The 22,701-nt window shown below is 44.2% G+C and overlaps 1 protein-coding gene across 1 annotated transcript in view; it reads right to left on the bottom strand.

Moving 5' to 3' along the window:
- The window catches only part of SLC12A4 (solute carrier family 12 member 4), a 420,155-nt gene that overhangs the window by 277,536 nt on the left and 119,918 nt on the right, over positions 1-22,701 (bottom strand). Inside the window, exon 5 of the mRNA XM_073605176.1 lies at positions 20,467-20,521. Within this exon, the coding sequence (XP_073461277.1) occupies positions 20,467-20,521 (55 nt within the window). The remainder of the gene's footprint in view (positions 1-20,466; positions 20,522-22,701) is intronic.

Genomic DNA, 22,701 nt, shown 5'->3' with positions numbered 1-22,701 from the left:
AAGCTGAGACCTGGCCCTTGATGGTACTCAAGGCCAGCTTCATCTCTAATCCTAATTGTAGAAAATCAAGAATTCTACTTATGACATATTTCCTGGGATGCCAACCTCTGGATTCACACCAGGATACATAAGCTTTCCAGACTCTATGATAAATCAACCTGGAAGCTGGCTTCCTTGCATTAATTAAGGTAGATATGACAGGACCTGAAAGCCCACGACTCTTCAGAACGTGGGTCTCAAAAGCCAAACAGTCAAATTTAGCGTTTGTAAGGCAGGATGGAACACTGGACCTTGAGATAACAGGTCTGGGCGTACCGGTAGGGTCCACGGGGAACCCACCGTCATCCTTACTATTTCTGCATAGCAAGGGGGGGCCACCAGAAGTACCGACTTCCTTTCCTGCCTGATCCTGCGAAGGAGTCGTGGCAGTAGCAGAATAGGAGGGAATGCGTAAATCAGTGAGAACTGATGCCACGGAATCATCCGTCCCGCATGCAAGAGGATCCCTCGTCCTTGCCACAAATCTGTCTAACTTTTTGTTGAATCGGGATGCAAAGAGATCTACATCTGGGACCCCCCATTTTTTGGCACATGCATCTCTGCCCAGACAAAAAAAACCCATAAACCATGCGCTTGCTCCAAACAAAAAAATAAGCAGCTAACACAACAAATAGAATTTTTGCTATAAATCTAATAAAACCAAGTGTAGCGCTAATAAGTGATGCAAAATTATAAAGAATAAATATGCAATAACACATGTAGTAAAGAAAAATTAGTGTTGCATGTTAGTGAATGTTCATACATAAAAAGTCCATTGTAGCATGAACCCTTAGGATCACCATATATATCAGCAAATAAAGACAAGACTGTCCAGAAATGAATAAAGCGTGCGATAAACACAATTGTTGCTATAATGGTGAACTTCAAAACATATGATCGTGGAAACCTTTGAATACAATCCAATATGTGCTGATATATACTTTGTGCCAAACCAGCACCCGAATGACTGGAGGCTTACCGGAAAGTTGGGTGCCCTACAGAGCGTATGCTGTATGAGTCAAACAGGCTTAAGTTGCTCACTGGCAATGGAGGTAGGACACCAAGGGCAGATGGAAGGTAGAATCCCGGCGGTTCTTTCCCAGGGGAATCTTCTCCATATGGAGTCTTAGGTGTCCTCAGACATAACCCACATGGAATGAAGAAGGGGCCAATAGTGTAATTGCGTAAAACATGAGAAGTTTTTATTAAAGAGAAACACTTACATCTCATAAGTAAAAAAGCGCTTGAATGTATAAAATGGCGGCAGTGGAGTCCTCCCAGTCTCTCTCTGCCCAGACCAAGAACTGGTTCACCTCCTTTTGAGCAGCTCGGCTCCGGGTGCCTCCCCGATGATTGACATAAGCCACTGCTGTGGCATTGTCGGACTGGATCCTGACCGGGCAGCCCTGTAACCTGAGAGTCCAGGCTTTTAGGGCTGGATATACCGCCTGGATCTCCAGAATGTTGATGGGTAAGGTCCTCTCTGTCTTGGACCATATCCCCTGAACCGCAGACTGTTCCAGAACTGCTCCCCAACCTGACAGACTGGCATCTGTTGTTACCACCATCCAGGTAATTGGCAGAAAGGATTTCCCCTTCTGCAGGTTTTCAGGAATGAGCCACCAATTGAGGCTCTGACGCACCACATGAGACAGGTGCATCGGAAAGTCTAATGCCTGAACCTTCTTGTTCCAGGTCGACAGAATACTGTGTTGCAGCATTCTTGAATTAAACTGAGCATAGGGAACTGCTTCGAATGAAGACACCATCTTCCCTAGCAGCCTCATACAAAGGCGGACAGAAGGACCCTTCTTGGTCCTGACTGCCAGAATCAGCTCCCTTAAAGCGTGATCTTTGCCTGAGGTAGAAATACTTTCTTCTGGCTTGTATCTATGATCAGACCTAAATACTCCAGTCTTCTTACTGGTTTTAGGAAAGATTTTTCTAGGTTGAGGATCAAACCTAGGTGTTCCAGATACTTGACCGTGGATCTCAAGTTCCCGTTCAAGGAGGCTACCAACCGGTTTATCAATAGCAGGTCGTCTAGGTATGCTATGACAGCTATACACTGAGCCATTAGTCTGGCCAGAGGAGGGGCCAAGACCTTTGTGAACACCCGAGGTGCAGTGGCTATCCCAAAAGGCAGAGCCACAAACTGGAAATGGTGCCCTCCTACCTCGAAGTGCAGAAACTTCTGATGAGCAGGAAAAATGGGCACATGCAGATATGCATCTCTGATGTCTATCGATGCCAGAAATTCTCCTCCCTGCAGGGTAGAGACTACTGTCCGGATTGATTCCATGCGGAAGGACTGAATCCTTAGGAATCGGTTCAGATCCCTTAAATCCAGAATGGGTCCGACATCCCCATTTGGTTTTTGGACCGTAAAAAGGTTGGAATAGAAGCACAATCCCTGGTCCTTTGCGGGAACCATCATAATGACCTCATGCGACAAAAGTCGATCTAACGCTAGAAGGAGCGACTGCTTCTTCTCTGGGTCTCTGGAGACACTTGATCTGAGGAACCGAGGAGAGGGAAATTCCTGAAACTCTAGCTTGTACCCTAAGGTTACCGTGGAGATTACCCATCTGTCCTGGAAGTCCTCCTGCCAGAGCTCTGAGAACTGTCGCAGTCTTCCCCCCACTCGATTGAGCGGGGGCGCCCCTTCATGAAGAGGTCTTAGTGTTTTGTCTAGTAGGCTTCTTCCCCCATGATTTCTTTTGTTCCTGGGGTTGACTCTTGTTTCTGAACCCAGATGGAGGAGGCCGTCGAGACTGCCTGGAGGCTGAAGCCCCTGGCACTGGGGAAACAGTCCGTTTGAAGGAGGGACGCTTACTCTTCTTGACAGGTACTGTCAAGAGAGTACTTTTCCCACCAGAGATTTTCTTGATATAGTCATCCAAGTCATCTCCAAACAACCTTGCACCACGAAATGGAAACCCAGCCAGCAGCTTCTTACATGGTGCTTCGGCTGACCAATTTTTCAACCATAGGATTCTATGTATATGCACCAACCCCAGTGAAAGACGAGAGGTTTGCACGATAGAATCTCTAATTGCGTCAACCACATAACATAAGGCCGCTGGAAGGTTAGCAAACCCCTGGGCCTGTTGTTCAGGTAATACTTTGATGACCTGTTTAACATGGTCTCTTAAGTATTGACAAACTCCAATCGCTGCTACTGCAGGTTGAGCCACTGAACCTGCTAAGGAGAAAACATCCTTCAATAGGATTCCATCTTTTTATCTACAGGATCCCTGAGCATCTGAGCATTGTCTACAGGACAAGTCAGATTATTATTTATGGAGGAAATGGCGGCATCAATGGCCGGTATTCCCCACATTTTAACAAACTTTTCTTCCATCGGATAAAGTGTTGAAAACTTTCTCGGCGGAAAAAAACATTTGTCTGGGTGATCCCACTCAGAATAAATGAGCTTTTCAAGTAAATTATGAACAGGAAAAGCCTGTGCTGCTTGGGAAGGTTTCAGTGACCCCAAAGCAGAAGAGGGTTCTTTAACTGATTCAGGTACGGGCAACTTAAACGTGGAGCGGACCAATCCAGTAAGGATCTGCACTAAGACTTTCTCCTCTTGGGAAGTCACAGAGGGTCCCTCTCCACCTGATTCCTCTGAAGAGGAATCATCCGTCCCATCCCGATTCTCTCAAAGGGATTTGTCTCCTTTATCCCAGAGCTCCTCTTCCTGAGGGTCTTGGGGAACAGAGGAAGGCCTAGTGTGTTTTCTTCCACCGAGTGAAGATGTAATCACGGCCAATAATCTTTCCTCTAAACCATTAATGGTTGAGGAAAAAACCTCTTGTGTAATGTATACAGGGGCTGACGTGCCAGAGGCAGGTGTAGCCCCTGACCCCAACGGCTCTCCCTGGCTAGCCGTCCCTGGCCCCTCGGGGGGGAGGATGCTGCAGACAGGGGGCCCTCAGAACCTGAACGAGATCCCCTAGTGTCTCTGGTTCTGGGGGCGTTTGAACCTCTTCTACCCATAGTGCAAAGCAACAAGGTGGAGGTATCACAAAATGAACACCGACTGCTGAGCGATGTAGTCCGGCTAAAAGCCCTGCTACCCACTGCTCAGTCTGGTGTTACCTTAGTAAATGCAGCCTAGGAGAATGCCTGTGTCCCACCTTACATGCGACCGTCAGCTCTGTGTCCCTCCAAAGGCTGTGTGCACCTGTACAGAGTGCCTTAATAGCCTGCAGTTGGCCTGATTGGGAGTCTAAGCACCTGTGCTGACGTCCCGCCCCCTCATCACTCATGTTACTCATGTAAACATCCCTTGTGACAGTAATAGGTGGTGACAGGTACTCTTTATGGAGGGATGGGGGGTCTAAAAGACCCCCCATCCCTCCTTTACACTTTAAAGTATTCAGATCGCCAAAAACGGCGATTCTGAATACTGAGTACTTTTTTAAATTCGGTGCCATTGGCAGCCGAGTAAACGGGAAGTGACGTCATGACGTCGCTTCCGCGTTTACAACAAGAAGGCTGGAACAAAGCCGCTCACAGCTTCGTTCCAGCCCGCCCCCAGCCGCCGAAGGTACCCGATTGGACACCGGGCCTCCCGATCGCACGGGAGGCCCGGTAACAGCGGCGGGAGGCGGCGGGAGGGGGAGCATGTCCCCTCCCGCACCTCCGGTATAACAACCGAGCGGCTTTTAGCCACATCGGTTGTTATACACGGGTAGCCGATCGCCCGCTGTAAACAACGGTACCGGGATGATGCCTGCAGCTGCGGGCATCATTCCGGTATAACCCCGGAAAGCCGAGTACGCATATCTGTGTACGGTCGGCGGGAAGGGGATAAAGATGGTCATACACTACACAATCTGGGTATTTAGTGAGAAGGGTGATCACTAATTGATTGCATTTCATTTAAAAAATGTTCACCTGGGAGTGGGAGGGTGGATGATGCAGGGTGTGTGCTAATGAGGTCAGCTGGTAAACTCCTTCCTGTGTCATGACCTACAGTTTGTAAGGATGTAAGACAAAAGCAATAGATACGTTTGGAATCATTGATTTAGGACAATAAGGTACATGTCTGTAGATTTTATGGAAAGCTTTGATATTTTTGCAAAAAAAAAAAAGTACATGAATGCTATATTGGTGCATAGGGGAGCTGGAAAAAAAAAGGTGAACTAAGCCTTTAAGTTGGCTTGGGAGTTCACTGTCGCCAGCAGATGTCACTGGATATAGTATGAGATTTCACAAACAAAACTAAGTTATGAATATTTAATTTTTTTCAGCCAATCCAGTAGGAGGTGTAGGTCACTGGTGTATGCTGGAGGAGGATACAAATATTTGGCACAGGCCATGTGCTCTCCCTCTTTCCTGGGGCTGAGGCCTAGGGAAGTGCTACTAGATGGAGCTCTGCTGCTAGGCCCACTAGCCTAGTTTGGGGCCTAAGGTGTGCTGAAGTGGTCCTGAAAAACTGTCCTGACTGGTCTGGAGGAAGCTGTACCAAGCAGGAGACCCAGGGGAGGCCCCTTGCTGGAAAGAGCCAGAAATAAGACTGGTCTCTCAGAAGAGCCTGGTGACTCACTTGGAGGACGCACTGAAATTTGGGAACGTGCTTACAGTGTTGCCAGGAGCGGACACTGTGAAGCTGAACATCAATATGTAGAATCTTTAAGTGATCTGCTACGGTATCTGGAACCCCTTAACCCTAACCTAAACTTTAAAAAGACAAGAAGCAACTGACACCTAATCTCCTCTTAGTCCCCCTATTTTACCAATGGACTCTGGAGTGAAATGCTAGCCTGCCTCTGGCCTTTGGAGGTGCTATCCTACCTTTGGGGTGTCTGAGGGGTGCTACAATTGCATATTATGACACACATGATAAGTATTAAGTTAAAAAGTGCTACATAGGGATGCCCACAAGCAGTCTAGGTGAAGGGGCACAGTGAAAAAATGGTTAAGAGACCAGTGAAAACCAAGAGGTTAAAAGGAGGTAGCTCAACAAAGCAAACAGAGCCACTTGACGAACCTCACGACCAAAGCCGACATCAACGGAGTCATGAACGTACAGTGGAGAAAATACTTAATTGATCCCCTACAGATTTTGTAAGTTTGCCCACTTAAAGTGGTTGTAAGCCCACAAACAAAATAAACAAAAAAAACCTGCAAGACAAAGGCATAATGAGCTAGTATGCATAGCATACTAGCTCATTATGTATAACTTACCTTAGATCGAAGCCCCCGCAGCGGTCCTCGTTCACAGCTCCGGCCACATCAGATGCAACATCAGATAAAAATCAGAGCACCATCAGAAGGAAAGAAGGACGCGAATGAAGAACCACCTTATGCCTGTATGCCCAATAAGGAAACCTACAGGACATGGGCGCTAGCTCCAACATGCAGCGCACGGAAGAGATCGCAATCAAGATAGGTGACAACTGGAGAAAACGTAAGCCAGGGAATTTTTGTAATGTTCCCAAAAGAAGGCAACTGAACGAACCAGTTTCAGGTCCAACGGTGGCAATAAAGAATGCCCGGGGGTGCCACATGACAAACCCCATGGATAAAAGATACAAATCAAGAAGAGTTTGGCCAAGAGACACAGAAAAAGACTGCAAGGGCAATGTTACTTGTGCTTTCAGTAAACCTGCACTACAAAAGTGCAGGGCAGGTTTACAGTACAGCATAGTACAGTCCTTAATACAGAGCAGGTCGGCACTCAAAAGGGGGAGAACATGCAGTCTGCTGTTCGCCCCGACATCTTCATCGTGCCCTGGGAAGAGCACTGGTGTGTGCTGGACAGGAAGCAGTGAATGGGCCTGCAGTGCAAAAATTCTCTTCTTGCTCAGCCCACCTGAACTACCTCCAGGATTATGACAGCCCTGATCCAGCTGCCAAACTAACAGCAACACAAGCCCATGAGAAAGTGAGTTCTGGAAAGGAGCATGACTGCTGCTGCAGAGAGGTGCAGGCAATGAGTAAGCGTGCAAGCTCAGCTCCATATTTGGGCAGGCTATAGCGGCAACAGAGAATAGGGCATAGGATGAGACAGCCATTTTCTTCTTCATGCTCACAGCCTGGTGCCCCCTCTCACGCTGCACCCAGGGCACCTGCCTCTCCAGCACCATCAACCCCCCACCTCCTTGTCCTGGCCCTGTCTCTTCTACACATCCTCCTAAAACATACAGATAAAAGGCTATTTCTCAGCAGTAAGTGGTGGGGGTGGAGACACTGCACAGCTAGAACACAGAGCTCAGTAAACCTGAGTGGAGGGAATGGGCACATCCTCCTCTGCTCAGAATCATAGGGAAACATACACAGCTGTGGCTATCAGCCAGCTACTGTGTACTGAAGGGAAAGGGGGGAGATGGCATCAGCCAGGATGCTCTAGGTTTGGCCTGGACTTTAATCAATGACTCATGCAGATAGCAGAGGGAAGCAGCAGCAGAGAGAAATTACACTCAGTTTTCTGTATTGAAGCTAGTACACACTAGAGAAGGATATGCTTTGTTTATTTTTCATGTTAGGGGTTTACAACCACTTTAATTTAGAACTGTTATGAGACCTGAGTAGAATTATAGGGGTCTGATAATGTTGAGTATATATATTATACACATATATACACAATGGGGACGGAAAGTATTCAGACCCCCTTAAATTTTTGTCACTCTTTGTTATATTGCAGCCATTTGCTAAAATCATTTAAGTTCATTTTTTTTTCCTCATTAATGTACACACAGCACACCATATTAACAGAAAAACACAGAATTGTTGACATTTTTGCAGATTTATTACAAAAGAAAAACTGAAATATCACATGGTTGTAAGTATTCAGACCCTTTGCTGTGACACTCATATGTTTAACTCAGGTGCTGTCCATTTCTTCTGATCATCCTTGAGATGGTTCTACACCTTCATTTGAGTCCAGCTGTGTTTGATTATACTGATTGGACTTGATTAGGAAAGCCACACATCTGTCTATATAAGACCTTACAGCTCACAGTGCATGTCAGAGCAAAATGAGAATCATGAGGTCAAAGGAACTGCCTGAAGAGCTCAGAGACAGAATTGTGGCAAGGCACAAATCTGGCCAAGGTTACAAAAACATTTCTGCTGCACTTAACCACTTGCCGGCTGCCTCACGCAGATATACTGTGGCAGAATGGCACGGGCAGGCAAAGTAACATATGAGTACGTTACTTGCCTCCCGCAGGCGGGAGGTCCTATCGGACCCCCCCACGGTGCCCGAGGCGGTCGGCTTCTGTCCCCAAGCGATCAGAGGTGAGGTGGAGGCCATCCATTCGTGGCCACCCCCTCGCGATCGCTCCCAGCCAATGACATCCTTCCTCTGCCTCTGAAATGTAAACAGCGGCAGAGGAAGTGATGTCATCTCTCCTCTAGCAGGTCTTTTCCTTCCGGCGCCGAGGAGAGAAGACACAAGTAAGTGCACCAAACACATACACTAACAGTAGAAGACTCTAGGCACACATTTCACCCCCCATCATCCCCCTATCACCCCCCTGTACCCCCTGTCACAGTGACACCAATAGCAATTTTTTTTTTCTGATTATTGCATTGGTGTCAGTTTGTGACAGTTATAACTGGTAGGGCAGTTAGTGGTAGCCCCCTTTAGGTCTAGGATACCCCCCTAACCCCCCTAATAAAGGTTAACCCCTTGATCACCCCCTGTCGCCAGTGTCACTAAGCAATCGTTTTTCTGATTACTGTATTAGCGTCACAGGTGACGCTAGTTAGGGAGGTAAGTATATAGGTTCGCCGTCAGCTTTTTATAGCATCAGAGACCCCCATAAACTACCTAATAAAGGTTTTAACCCCGATTGCCCCCTAGTTAACCCTTTCACCAGTGATCACCGTATAAGTGTTACGGGTGACGCTGGTTAGTTTATTTTTTATAGTTTCAGGGCACCCGCCGTTTATTACCTAATAAAGGTTTAACCCCCTGATCGCCCAGTGGTGATAGAAGTTAAGTTTTAGGGTCAGATAAGGTCTGCGTCGCCCCAGACAGCGTCAGGTTACCACCAGTACCGCTAACACCCACGCACGCAGCATACACCTCCCTTAGTGGTATAGTATCTGAACAGATCAATATCTGATCAGATCTATACTACCGTCCCCGGCAGTTTAGGGTTCCCAAAAACGCAGTGTTAGCGGGATCAGCCCAGATACCTGCTAGCACCTGTGTTTTGCCCCTCGGCCCAGCCCTGCCCAGCCCACCCAAGTGCAGTATCGATCGATCACTGTCACTTACAAAACACTAAACACACATAACTGCAGCGTTCACAGAGTCAGGCCTGATCCCTGCGATCACTAACAGTTTTTGTTGGTAGCGTTTTAATACAGTCGCTAACAGTCAGGAGCTTTTTTGCCTTTGAGTCTCACTAGTGTACCACTAGAAAAAGACAACTTTTTTTTTTTTTTTTTTGCACAAAGTTGTCACTAAATGATATATTGCTCAAACATGCCATGGGGGGAGAGAGGCGGGACCGGAAGCGGAGCGGATGATGGAGTGAGGTGGTGAGGTGAGGTGTGTGAGTGAGTGTGTCCACCCCACCCCACCATAGAATGAATAAAATGCCCATCTCCGGTCGTAAGATAGAGGGATATATGCCGCGCTAAAGCCTGAACCTTGCAGCCCCTGTGCCTGTCTGCCGCCCGTACCTTGCATCTTGTGATCTCCCCCTAGCGTCCAGCTACAGGAGCCGAAGTACTGTACTGCATCTCCCTTTACTCTTCGGAGGCTCCCGGGAGGTTTCGGAGGACTACAGTTCCTAAAGGGAAGTCAAGCGGAGACAAGCTCTCGCGGGAATTCGACTGAGAGAATTTGACTGAGAAGAGTCATCTCGCCGACCCCACACACTGACGCCGGAGTGTCAGCAGTGGAGGTCCCGGTGTGAGAAACCACAGCAGAGGACCGGAGTGAGGAGGTACCCGTGCCCCCCCCCCGAAGCAATGATACAGTGGCACCTTGGGTGAGTGAATGAGCTTATAGTCGAACTTATTGAACTGTTTAACCTGACGGAGATGAGAGTGAGTTATCTAAAGCTCCTTAAACCCTGTATACCCTCCACTGTGGGAGGAAGCTCATATATGCCAGTGTACGTGTGGGACTTACTGGGACTTGTTGGTAGCATATGACACGGTAGCGGCATATTATAACATATTGACATATTACACTGAGGAGTTTAATCTCAGGGCTCTACTTGATAACACGTTTGAAGCTTCCAAAGTGCCTCCCTGCGCATCGGCCACTCCCTTGTATTGATCAAATCTTGGGGGCCCCTTTTTTTTTTTTTTTTTTTTGACCCTTGGCTCCCTTACTGTGTTGTTGTAGCGGGATAAATAATACTAATCGGTAGCGGCCGGAGGAGTCAGACATGTCAACAAGAAGGAAGGGTGACGAGCAAACAAACGCGGAATCTGTGGGGTCTCATTCTCTACGCTCAGCTAAAGAAAAAGAAAAAGATAAAGGTGGAGTGTCATTGGTAGCATGGGCAACGGCAGCTGCAGTGGCGGCAACTGCAAAATTGGAGAGACTGGTTAACATATCAGATCATACACCAACGAAAGGGGGGCAGCAGGTACAAAGCAAAACAGCGTCAGACAGGAAGAGCCTGGGCCAGATGAACACGCTCCTAAATAGTACTACAACAAAGAACCCCTCAAACAAAGGTGCGAGTATGGTGGGGAAAACAACAGAAACAAGTAATACCCAGATACATGCAACGGAAGGCGAACCAACCCTTAAAGAAATCCTTACTGCAGTTAATGCATGCAAACAATCCCTGAGCAATATGGCGGATCAAATGAAAGACATAAAGGAAGAACTAGCCCATGTAAGCCAAGATTTTAAGAAAATGGCAGAAAGAGTGACAGAAATAGAAGGGAGAATAAGTCTGCTGGAAGATGACTTAAACCCAATGAAGCAAGAGTTAAAAGCACAGAAAGATCAGATAAAAAGGCTTATGGAAAAATTCGACGAAATGGAAAACAGACTCAGGAGAGACAATGTGAGGATAGTTGGGCTCCCAGAGAAGAGCGAGGGATCAGACCCGACAGGTTTCATGGAAAAATGGCTAATTGAAACTTTTGGGGTAGAAACATTCTCACAGCAGTTCTCCATTGAAAGGGCACACAGAGTTCCATTTAGACCCCCTGCTCAGGGTAGTCCCCCAAGAGCTGTGTTATTAAAGTTCTTAAACTATAAGGATAAGGTGACCCTTCTTCGAAGGGCTAGAGAAAGGGGGAACCTGTATTACAATGGAGCCAAGATATCAATGTACCCTGACTTCTCACCCGAATTGCAGAAGCGTAGGATGGAATTTCTGGGTATTAAGCGTAGCCTCCAAATGTATGACATTACGTATGCTCTCCTTTACCCCGCCAGGCTTCGGGTAAATGCGCTGGGGGGAAGTCAGATCTTTGAATCCCCAGAGAGAGCGCGAGCATGGTTGGAAGAAAAGAAAGACCAGCTTATGCCAAAATAAACGGGGGCTGTAAATGAGGAAGGAAGGAGTACAAAAAGATATGACTTGTATGTGTGGGGTGGGGGGATCCACAGGGTTGTGATAGAATAAGATAGGTTTTTGTATGGGTGAGGGATGGAGGAGAGGGAGGGGGGGTGAGGGGAGGGGGGGAGGATTGAGAGTAAGAAGGGTAGGGGTAGAGGTGTGGGTGACGGTCATTAAAAAAGCCTACAAGAGGGACCTAGAATGTTGTAGGGGGGGAGGGGAGGGATGGGGGAGGTGGGAAGGAGAGGGTAATGATTAAATGGGAAAAAAATGCAGCGCTAAGAAGTAATAGGAAGTTAGGGTGTAGTGAAACAATTAAGTAAGAGATGCTGTACTGAACAGTAAAGCATATGTGCAAAAACCATAAGTGAAATGAAATGAACAAACACAGTATAAAGTGTCCACATATGGTAAATGGATGATTCCAAACTCAAATTATTAAGAGGAACTGGTATGGACCAAAAAAGGGTAATGATTATAATATGAAGATACAGAAAAGGATGCGTTTGTATTTTAGGATCGTAAGGAAATTCTTACTACACAAAAAAATTATATTTTTTTTTCACAGGGTTGTACTGAATACACTAGTAAATTATAAATAGCTATGGTAAATACGTACGTCACGTGTATTATGTATAGGTCCTTAGGACTTGAACTCACTAAAATAAAAAGGTTGTGGGATGGGGAAAAACCCCTTTTTTTTTTTTTTTCTTTTTTTTTTTTTTTTTTTTTTTTTTAGTAGAGATAAGCACTTTAGTTAGTCGGGAACGTAAGGCGGTAGGGAGGGGACTTAGCGGTGATGTGAATTTTTTTTTTTTTTTTCTCCTTTCTCTCTCTTTTACCTCTCTTTCTGCTGGTGCTTTGCTCGCCTCTATTACTGCTTTTTCCCCTTAACTTGGGCTCTCCTGTTTATAAATATAAGTAATAAATCATGGTCCTGAACATTGGGTCATGGAATGTTAGAGGGTTGGGTTCCCCTGTGAAACGAGCAGCAGTGTATGATGGTTTAGATACACTTAAAGTCGAAATTGCCTGTCTGCAAGAGACACACCTGACAAAAGATACTAAAAATAATTTATGGAACAAGAGATATCAACACCAGTTCCACTCTACATATACCTCCTACTCTAGAGGAGTATCAACTTTGATTGGTAGTGGGGTAGCGTTCATTTGCAGACAGTGCAGGATAGACGAAGAGGGGCGGTATGTGTTCCTGCATTGTGTAATAGAGAATCTGGAATGTGTACTGGCTAATTTATATACTCCTCCCCCGTTTAAACTGGATATTATGTATAACCTTATGGAATTTATAATTGACAAGGCTGAATTACCAGTTATAGTTGTCGGGGACTTTAACATGGTTTTGGATAATAAAATAGATAGATTCCCTGGGGGGAAACAGAGTCAACGAAAGCAGGAAAACCGGTTGAAACAATTCCTTCAAGAAGCAGGGCTGCTTGACATGTGGAGAACACGGAACCCGAGGGTTCAGCAGTTTTCGTGCTGCTCGAGTTCCTGTGCTGCACTGTCAAGGATAGACTTAGTTTTAGGTAATGGCCTAGCATCACAAGTAATAAAGTAATAAATAACATAAACTATCAACCTAGAGGAGTATCGGACCATTCTCCGCTCACAATTTTGATAAACCCAGGTCATAAGAAAACCTATAGAACATGGAAGTTGAATCCAGCTTGGTTGGAAGTAATAGAGAATCAGGAAGGGGTAATAGCAGAATTGAAAGAATTCATAAAGTTCAATTCGGGCACCACGTCGAGGGGGGTGCTGTGGGACGCACTGAAGGCATATCTAAGGGGCTCACTTATACAGAAGGTGTCAAAAATTAAAAAAACATCCCGGGATTGGGAGGAGCGGTTCAAGAGGGAATTAATTGCTGCAGAAAGAGAGTACACAAACGAACCTTCCCCTGAAAATAATAATTAGGAAAGTAGAAAACAAAAGGGCATTCCAGAAACAAGTTATGTATGGGGAAGGGGAAAAAGTTGGAAAGGTACTGGCCCATAGAGTCAGATCCGGCTCCCCCCCATCCGTGGTCCCGGTCATTAAGACCTCGGAAGGCGAGACAACATCTCAATTAGAAACGATTACTGAGACGTTTAAAGAATACTATAAGAGGTTATATAAATCTAGTGGGACCATGAATGAGGGGGAAATGGACACATTTTTTCAAAATATCGACATACCAACATTGGAGGAGATGGATGTTGATGAATTGGAAAGACCAATTACTATAGAAGAGATTAAAACGGCAGTATCAGAAATGGCCAATCATAAATCACCAGGTCCCGACGGTCTCCCAGTCGAGATATATAAACAGTATGGGGAGGTACTATTCCAGGAACTCTTGGACGTATTTAATTGGGCAAAAGAGCAAGGGAGGTTACCCACTTCAATGACAGAAGCCACAATAATAGTAGTGCATAAAGAGGGGAAAGACCCCCTGGACCCTGGGTCATATAGACCCATATCATTACTCTGCGCAGATGTAAAGATCTTAGCAAAAATTTTAGCTACCAGAGTAAAGAAAGTGATCCATAAAATAGTTCACCCGGACCAGACGGTATTTATACCCCATCGAACAACCAGTATGAACATCAGGAGAGTTCTTTTGAACTTGCAGATCCCCACGGAAAACAGGGGCTCGAGGGCAATTCTGCTGTTGGATGTGGTAAAAGCGTTCGACAGTGTAGAATGGGAATATGTCTGGAGGGTATTAAAGGAGTATGGTTTCGGTCCCTCATTTATCAACTGGGTTAAAGTATTGTACAATGAACCAAATGCAAAAGTAAAAGTAAATAATGATTATTCGACTGGGTTTAAATTAGAGAGGGGATCAAGGCAGGGATGCCCTTTATCTCCCATGATCTTTGCCCTAGCCATGGAGCCATTAGCTACAACAGTAAGGCAAGATAGGGAAATAGTGGGTTTCCAGAGGGAGGATGGTGAGGAGCGGATCGCATTATATGCGGACGATGTCCTCATTTTCATGGGAGACACTGAGGGATCCCTGAGACAAGTAATGGATATATTCTCAAGGTTTGGGAAAATCTCGGGATTATCCATAAACTGGGGAAAATCACTTTTATTGCCATTAGACCCCGATAGTGTAGATACCCCCTCAAACAATAACAGGTTAGAAATAAAGGCGTTAACAAAATATCTAGGTATCAAGATAACTAAGGACCCAGAGAGTTACCTAGATAATAATTTAACCCCCCTGTTAAAGAAATTTAAAAGTAAGATAGAAATATGGAAGGGCCTCCCGTTATCAACAGCGGGGAGGTGTAATCTAATTAAAATGCTATGGCTCCCCCAATTACTGTATATAATGCAGAACTCGCCAATATGGATAAGCAGGAAATGGTTTGATAAAATAGAAACAATATTTAGAGACCTTATATGGAAAGGGGGATCTCCTAGGATAAGATTGCAGACCTTACAACTCCCTTCGCGGGAAGGGGGGATGGCAGTACCTCACCCACGCAGTTATTTCTTGGCAGCCCAGCTGCAGCACTTGGGGAAAAATAGCAATGAGAGATTGACGATCACGGGAGCCCCCCATAGAACCGTGATAGAGACTTTGGAGGCGGACTCCTTTATACATAAAACCCCTACGGTCAAATTAATAAAAAAAGTTTGGAGATCCATCAAAGCGCTGTTGGGAATGAATGGTTGGATCAAACACACTCCTTTGTGGAATAATAAGAATTTACAAGAACTACAAGAAATAGGAACAATTAAAATATGGGAAAAAAGAGGAACAGAGAAATTAGCTCAGCTATATAATCAGTCTTCACTAAAATCCTTCTCCGCATTAAAAGAAGAATTCGACATACCAGATAGTTCATTATATAACTACATACAAGTTAAACATGCTCTAAAGACACAGTTTGGGGACCAGGGTCCCTCCTGGAATGAGTCCAGCGTGCTCCAGAAGCTGGGTGACCAAGAGGGACACTGTGGGTCTATAGCTGAAATATACCCACATATCTGTAAAAACAACATAGAGGCCCCGGGAAAACTTAAAAGTAGAGGTAAATGGGAGAGAGAGTTGGGCGTGTTTTCAGACGGGCAGTGGAGGGAGATACTAGCGGGGGGACATCGGGTGTCGGTCTCCCCCGCCCAAAAGATTCCACATCTAATGGTACTCCATAGGACGTATTACACCCCTAAAAGTTTATTCGAATTTGGGAGGAGAATGGATGCCAACTGCCCTAGATGTCAAGATGAGGGGGACTTGTTACATATGTTATGGAAATGTCCGAAATTATTCCGGTATTGGTCAGAGATTGTAGAAACCCTCAATAAGGTCTTCTCCCTAGAACTTAAAATGGACCCGAAATTATGTATCTTGGGAGTAGGGGAGAGAATGGATATAGGAATCTGCAAAACTACAATAGTTCAGAGATGTCTCTTACAGGCAAGAAAGTTAATTGCTCAAAGATGGCAGGCAAGAACCCCCCCACGGAAAGATGAGTGGATTAAAGCGGTGACAGAAACAATGTGGAAGGAAAAGGCAGTATATATAAAAAGGAGGAACCTAAAAGCATTTAAAAAACTTTGGAAACCCTGGCTGGAGGAAGTGGGATACCCGCTGTAGTGAAATATAGAGATAATGCCCTTACGAATGGGAATGTTAATGCGTGTTAGAATGATGTGAATGGGGTGGGGTGGGATGAGGGGGGGAGGGGAGGGATAAGGGAAAGGGATAAGGTTATAAAAAATAATAGAGCACTTTTGTCATCGGGTTTTTATGTACATCCAGGTGTGGTGTTTTGTTTCACTAGCAATATGATACTGTAAGAATACTGTATATTGGGATGTATTTTGTACGAATATAAATAAAGATGATAAAAATGGAAACATGCCATGGGAATATGTGAAATGACACCCCAAAATACATTCTGTTGCTTCTCCCGAGTACGGGGATACCACATGTGAAAGACTTTTTGGGAGCCTAGCCGCGTACGGGACCCCGAAAACCAAGCACCGCCTTCAGGCTTTCTAAGGGCGTAAATTTTTGATTTCACTCTTCACTGCCTATCACAGTTTCGGAGGCCATGGAATGCCCAGGTGGCACAAAACCCCCCCAAATGACCCTATTTTGGAAAGTAGACACCCCAAGCTATTTGCTGAGAGTTATAGTGAGTATTTTGCAGACCTCACTTTTTGTCACAAAGTTTTGAAAATTGAAAAAGAAAAATAATTTTTTTTTTCTTGTCTTTCTTCATTTTCAAAAACAAATGAGAGCTGCAAAATACTCACCATGCCTCTCAGCAAATAGCTTGGGGTGTCTACTTTCCAAAATGGGGTCATTTGGGGGGGGGGGGTTGTATTGCCCTGCCATTTTAGCACCTCAAGAAATGACATAGGCAGTCATAAACTAAAAGCTGTGTAAATTCCAGAAAATGTAACCTAGTTTGTAGACGCTATAACTTTTGCGCAAACCAATAAATATACGGGGGTTGTGCTATCTTGACATTTTATGGCCTTCGAAACTGTGATAGGTAGTGAGGAGTGAATCAAAAATTTACGCCCTTAGAAATCCTAAAGGCGGTGATTGGTTTCAGGGCCCCGTACGTGGCTAGGCTCCCAAAAAGTCCCACACATGTGGTATCCCCGTACTCAGGAGAATCAGCAGAATGTATTTTGGGGTGCAATTCCACATAGCCCATGGCCTATGTGAGCAATATATCATTTAGTGACAACTTTGTGCAAAAAAAAAAAGTTTGTCATTTTCCCGCAACTTGTGTCAAAATATAAAATATTCCATGGACTCAACATGCCTCTCAGCAAATAGCTTGGGGTGTCTACTTTCCAAAACGGGGTTATTTGGGGGGGGGGTTGTGCCATCTTGGCATTTTATGGCCTTCAAAACTGTGATAGATAGTATGGAGTGAAATCAAAAATGTACGCCCTTAGAAATCCTGAAGGCGGTGACTGGTTTTCGGGGCCCCGTACGTGGCTAGGCTCCCAAAAAGTCCCACACATGTGGTATCCCCGTACTCAGGAGAAGCAGCTAAATGTATTTTGGGGTGCAATTCCACATATGCCCATGGCCTGTGTGAGCAATATATCATTTAGTGACAAAATTGAGTTTATTGGATTTTTTTTATAACAAAAAGTAGAAAATATCTTTTTTTTCAAAATTTTCGGTCATTTTCCGTTTATAGCGCAAAAAATAAAAAATGCGGAGTTAATCAAATACCATTAAAAGAAAGCTCTATTTGTGGGAAGACAAGGACGCAAATTTCGTTTGGGTACAGCATTGCATGATCGCGCAATTAGCAGTTAAAGCGACGCATAATCCTTAAATGGAAGATGTTTGGGACGACCAGAACCCTTCCTGGAGCTGGCCGTCCAGCCACACTGAGCTATCTGGGGAGAAGAGCCTTGGTGAGAGAGGTAAATAAGAACCCAAAAGATCACTGTGGCTGAGCTCCAGAGATGCAGTCGGGAGATGGGAGAAAGTTGTAGAAAGTCAACCATCACTGCAGCCCTCCACCAGTCAGGGCTTTATGGCAGAGTGGCCCGACGGAAGCCTCTCCTCCGTGCAAGACACATGAAAGCCTGCATGGAGTTTGCTAAAAAACACCTGAAGGACTCCAAGATGGTGAGAAATAATTATTTGGTCTGATGAGACCGAGATAGAACTTTTTGGCCTTAATTCTAAGCGGTATGTGTTGAGAAACCAGGCACTGCTCATCACCTGTCCAATACAGTCCCAACAATGAAGCATGGTGGTGGCAGCATCATGCTGTGGGGGAGTTTTTCAGCTGCATAGACAGGACAACTGGTTGCAATGGAGGGAAAGATGAATGCGGCCAAGTTCAGGGATATCCTGGACAAAAACCTTCTCTAGAGTGCTCAGGACCTCAGACTGGGCCGAAGGTTTACCTTCCAACAAGACAATGACCCTAAGCACACAGCTAAAATAAGGAAGGAGTGGCTTCACAACAACTCCGTGACTGTTCTTGAATGGCCCAGCCAGAGCCCCAACTTAAACCCAATTGAGCATCTCTGGAGAGACCTAAAAATGGCTGTCCACCAACGTTTACCATCCAACCCAACAGAACTGGAGAGGATCTGCAAGGAGGAATGGCAGAGGATCCCCAAATCCAGGTGTGAAAAACTTGTTGCATCTTTCCCAAAAAGACTCATGGCTGTATTAGATCAAAAGGGTGCTTCTACTAAATACTGAGCAAAGGGTCTGAATACTTAGGACCATGTGATATTTCAGTTTTTCTTTTTTAATAAATCTGCAAAAATGTCAACAATTCTGTGTTTTTCTGTCAATATGGGGTGCTGTGTGTACATTAATGAGGAAAAAAAATGAACTTAAATGATTTTAGTAAATGGCTGCAATATAACAAAGAGTGAAAAATTTAAGGGGGGTCTGAATACTTTCCGTCCCCACTGTGTGTGTGTGTGTATATATATATATATATATATATATATATATATTAATATTCACTTTAAGAATTTGTAATACACTTTCTTGCTTCTTCTTAGACACAGAGTTTTCAGTCTATGATGACCTTCACCGCTGGATAAGCAGCAACAGTTTACTCCCTTTTTGCACCGAGAAATGGACAGTCTTATCTAGCTGGTCTGATCCAGTTCCGTCATGGCGGCGCCCATGTTTTCTTTCGCTTTCTATCAGTCACATGATGTAACCACCCATTTAAATGTTCCCTTGCTACTAAGAAGATATGAATGCTGATTGGACTAAACTATATGATCACACCTATAACACGCCTAGAACTTATGCATATTCATACATTTAGATTGTTAAACTTGATGTTTTTAAGTCATAGACACTCCTTCGTTCGACCTGGTAGTGCTGAATATCGGTGTTTGTTGGGTCTCTCCACTGCAGTGTATACAATAAAGCACCTACTTATATTATCTTAAGATCTGGGTCTACTATCTCATCTGAATGTCTTGTTTGGAGACTCCCTAACCTGATTTAACAAACCTGTGCAAAAGAGTTAATCAGATCCCTGCCTATGCAGGTTGCACTGCAACCACAATTAGTGTATAAAGAAACTAAACAGAGAATTCTTTTGAAATATTGCCAATGCTGATCTCACCTTTCGAAAGTGCACACGTCATGCTAACCTAGTGGTTTCAATGATGAGCAAGCATTCAAATAAGAACCTTTGACTTTTCTCCAACTTTCCTGATCTTCGTTAAAATGCTCCAGGTTAGCAAATTAGATATATAAAAACTAGTGGGCCATCATAAAAGCCAGGCAGTGAGCGTTTTCAGGAGCAATTTCTTAGAGAAAGCAAATTCTCAATGCTACTTACATTTAAAAAAAAAAAAAACACATTGGGGTTGATTTACTAAAACTGGAGTGCACAAAATCTGGTGCAGCTGTGCATAGAAACCAAAAAGCTTCCAGGTTTTTTTATGTCAAAGCTTAATTGAACAAGCTGAAGTTAGAAACTGATTGGCTACCACACACAGCTGCACCAGATTTTGCACTCTACAGCTTTAGTAAATCAACCCCATTGTTTCAGTCTGTTCACAGGTACGAAGGATTCCGGCACTCTTTACTTCTTTTGATGGGATCCTATTCACAGATTATCAGAGCCAATAATCAGCAAACCATTAAGAGAACATGGATCCTGCACTCTTGGACCTGATACAACACAACTGTATTAATTTGCAGACTTTATGTCAGCAGGACACTAAAAAAGGATAAAAACATTAACCATGCAATATGTATAGTATGGCTAGCTCAGCAGCTGGCAGCCCCAAAATTTTACTCAAGACAGGTGTACCCAAAGAAAAGCCCATACCAGATAAAACTTTTTTCAAAATTTTGATGAGCCATTAATAAAACTATCAAAATAAACAACATAAAAAAAATCTTGAATAACTTTAATAGATATATAATTACCTGGTACAACACCATTTGTGGCAATGGCACTCATTGATATAGCTGTGAGCAGAGTCTAAGCAAATAAGAAAAAGTGAGTTTAGTACATTGATAGACAGCTAAGAAAAAAAATAATTTAGAGCACAAACTAATGCCATTTGAAAGAACAATTCTATAACTTTATGCAAATTTGCAAGTTTAAATAACTCAGGCTTACACTTACAACAAACACAAAACAAGACTTCTGAAAAATAGTTTGGAATTAAAATGTATTATTGTATGTAATTGTAAAATAAAAATTTGCAATATTTTTAATATGTTAAGTAGCTAAAATACACTCAGATGTCCCATAGTAAAATAAATAAAACCCTATCGGCAGCTCACTCAGTAAGTTTCCATGATCCAGTTAAATGGTTATGGATTTCCCACTTCAATTTTTTGGGATTTTTTTTAATACAATATATTAAAATGAAAGTGTTCTCATATTTTGATCATTTGTTACACTGATTGTAAAGCCGACTACTAATTCCTTGTTATAGCATTAGGGCAGAGAAAATTCTCAACATCTTAATATATGCATGTACTATAAAAAGCTCACTGTTGCTTTCAGTGGTAATATGTGAGGATGAGGGCAAATTTTGGTATCTCACTATCAGCCTATCCATTTTATTTTCACAGGGCCAAAACAAAAAGCAGGCATAACAAGCAATAATGGATCCTTGCATATTAAATAAAAATGACTATACAGTGGGGAAAATTATTATTTGATCCCTTGCAGATTTTGTAAGTTTGCCCAATTACAAAGAAATTTAAGGTCTATGCTTTTTATCGTCCTGTAAAAAGCTGCGCTAAAATTATTAAAAGTTCATATAAATGACATCAAGGGGATTTCTCCAAGTCCTTATTTCAAAGTGAAAACACCACCACCGTGCACTTCTAAGCAGTAGTGACAATCCACCCTAGTAGTAGAGCCTGCTTACCAGATGGCAAGCATAAAAGGGCAAGTGGCTTTAGCCTAGCCAAGGCCTTTTAGCTTGCTGACGCTCCCGGTGTTCCTATGGGGGGTAAATCTCCAGGCTCCCTTAGGTTATCCTCATGTCGCCATTCAACACGAAAAACCCGGATGACCTGGTGGGATGTCTGTGTTCCAGATCTTCTGATGGGGCCTCCTCCCACCCCACCCCATTCACATCATTCTAACACGCATTAACATTCCCATTCGTAAGAGCATTATCTCTATATTTCACTACAGCGGGTATGCCCTTTTATGCTTGCCATCTGGTAAGCAGGCTCTACTACTAGGGTGGATTGTCACTACTGCTTAGAAGTGCACGGTGGTGGTGTTTTCACTTTGAAATAAGGACTTGGAGAAATCCCCTTGATGTCATTTATATGAACTTTTAATAATTTTAGCGCAGCTTTTTACAGGACTCTAGATTTTGGTGTGATCGCACTATATGCTGCTGCTTATATGTTTTTGTGTTAGCGCGGTTCTTCCTATTTTACATGCTATGATTTTTATCATAGGTGTATTTTAAATATTTCCTGTTTTGGCTATGGGACAGGAAGTGAAGGTAAATCTCCCCAATGGGTCACAGATGGGCAAAAAAAAAAAAAAAGGATGGGCTATAACCCTCCCTTAGGCTGCTTTCACGCTAAGGCGCTTTACAGGCGCTATAGCGCTAAAAATAGCGCCTGCATAGCGCCTGTAAAGAGCCTCTCCTCTCACTCCAGTGCAAAAGCCTGAGTGCTTTCACACTGGAGTGGTGCGCTTGCAGGACAGTAAAAAAAAAGTACTGCAAGCAGAATCTTTGCAGCGCTGTTGGTGCGGTGTACACACCACTCCTAAAGCGCCCCTGTCCATTGAAATCAATGGGCAGCGGCGCTGTAGCTGCGCTTTGTGGGCGGTTTTAACCCTTTTTTGGCCGATAGCGGGGGTTAAAAGCGCCCCCCCCCCCAGTGGCCGAACAGCGCTGCTAAAACGACGGTAAAGTGATGCTAAAAATAGCAGCACATTACCCCCAACGCCCCAATGTGAAAGTAGCCTTACTCTATCCAAAATGAAAAATAAGGGTTGCCTATAGTTCTACTTTAAGCATATTAACTCAAGGGCACTTTTTCCTGATTTCCCGGTCAGAATACACTCCACTAAGTCAGATAGCGCCTCTTGGGCTTTTCAGCAATAGGCCTGACCTTCTGTTCACACATACCTCGAGTTTTACCAGGTGTACAGTGGGGAAAATAAATATTTGGCCC

The sequence above is a fragment of the Aquarana catesbeiana genome, linkage group LG11, assembly GCF_042186555.1.
Source record: "Aquarana catesbeiana isolate 2022-GZ linkage group LG11, ASM4218655v1, whole genome shotgun sequence".
Taxonomy (NCBI): domain Eukaryota; kingdom Metazoa; phylum Chordata; class Amphibia; order Anura; family Ranidae; genus Aquarana; species Aquarana catesbeiana.
The sequence above is the reverse complement of the archived record's forward strand: the minus strand, read 5'-3'. Positions and strand labels throughout refer to the sequence as shown.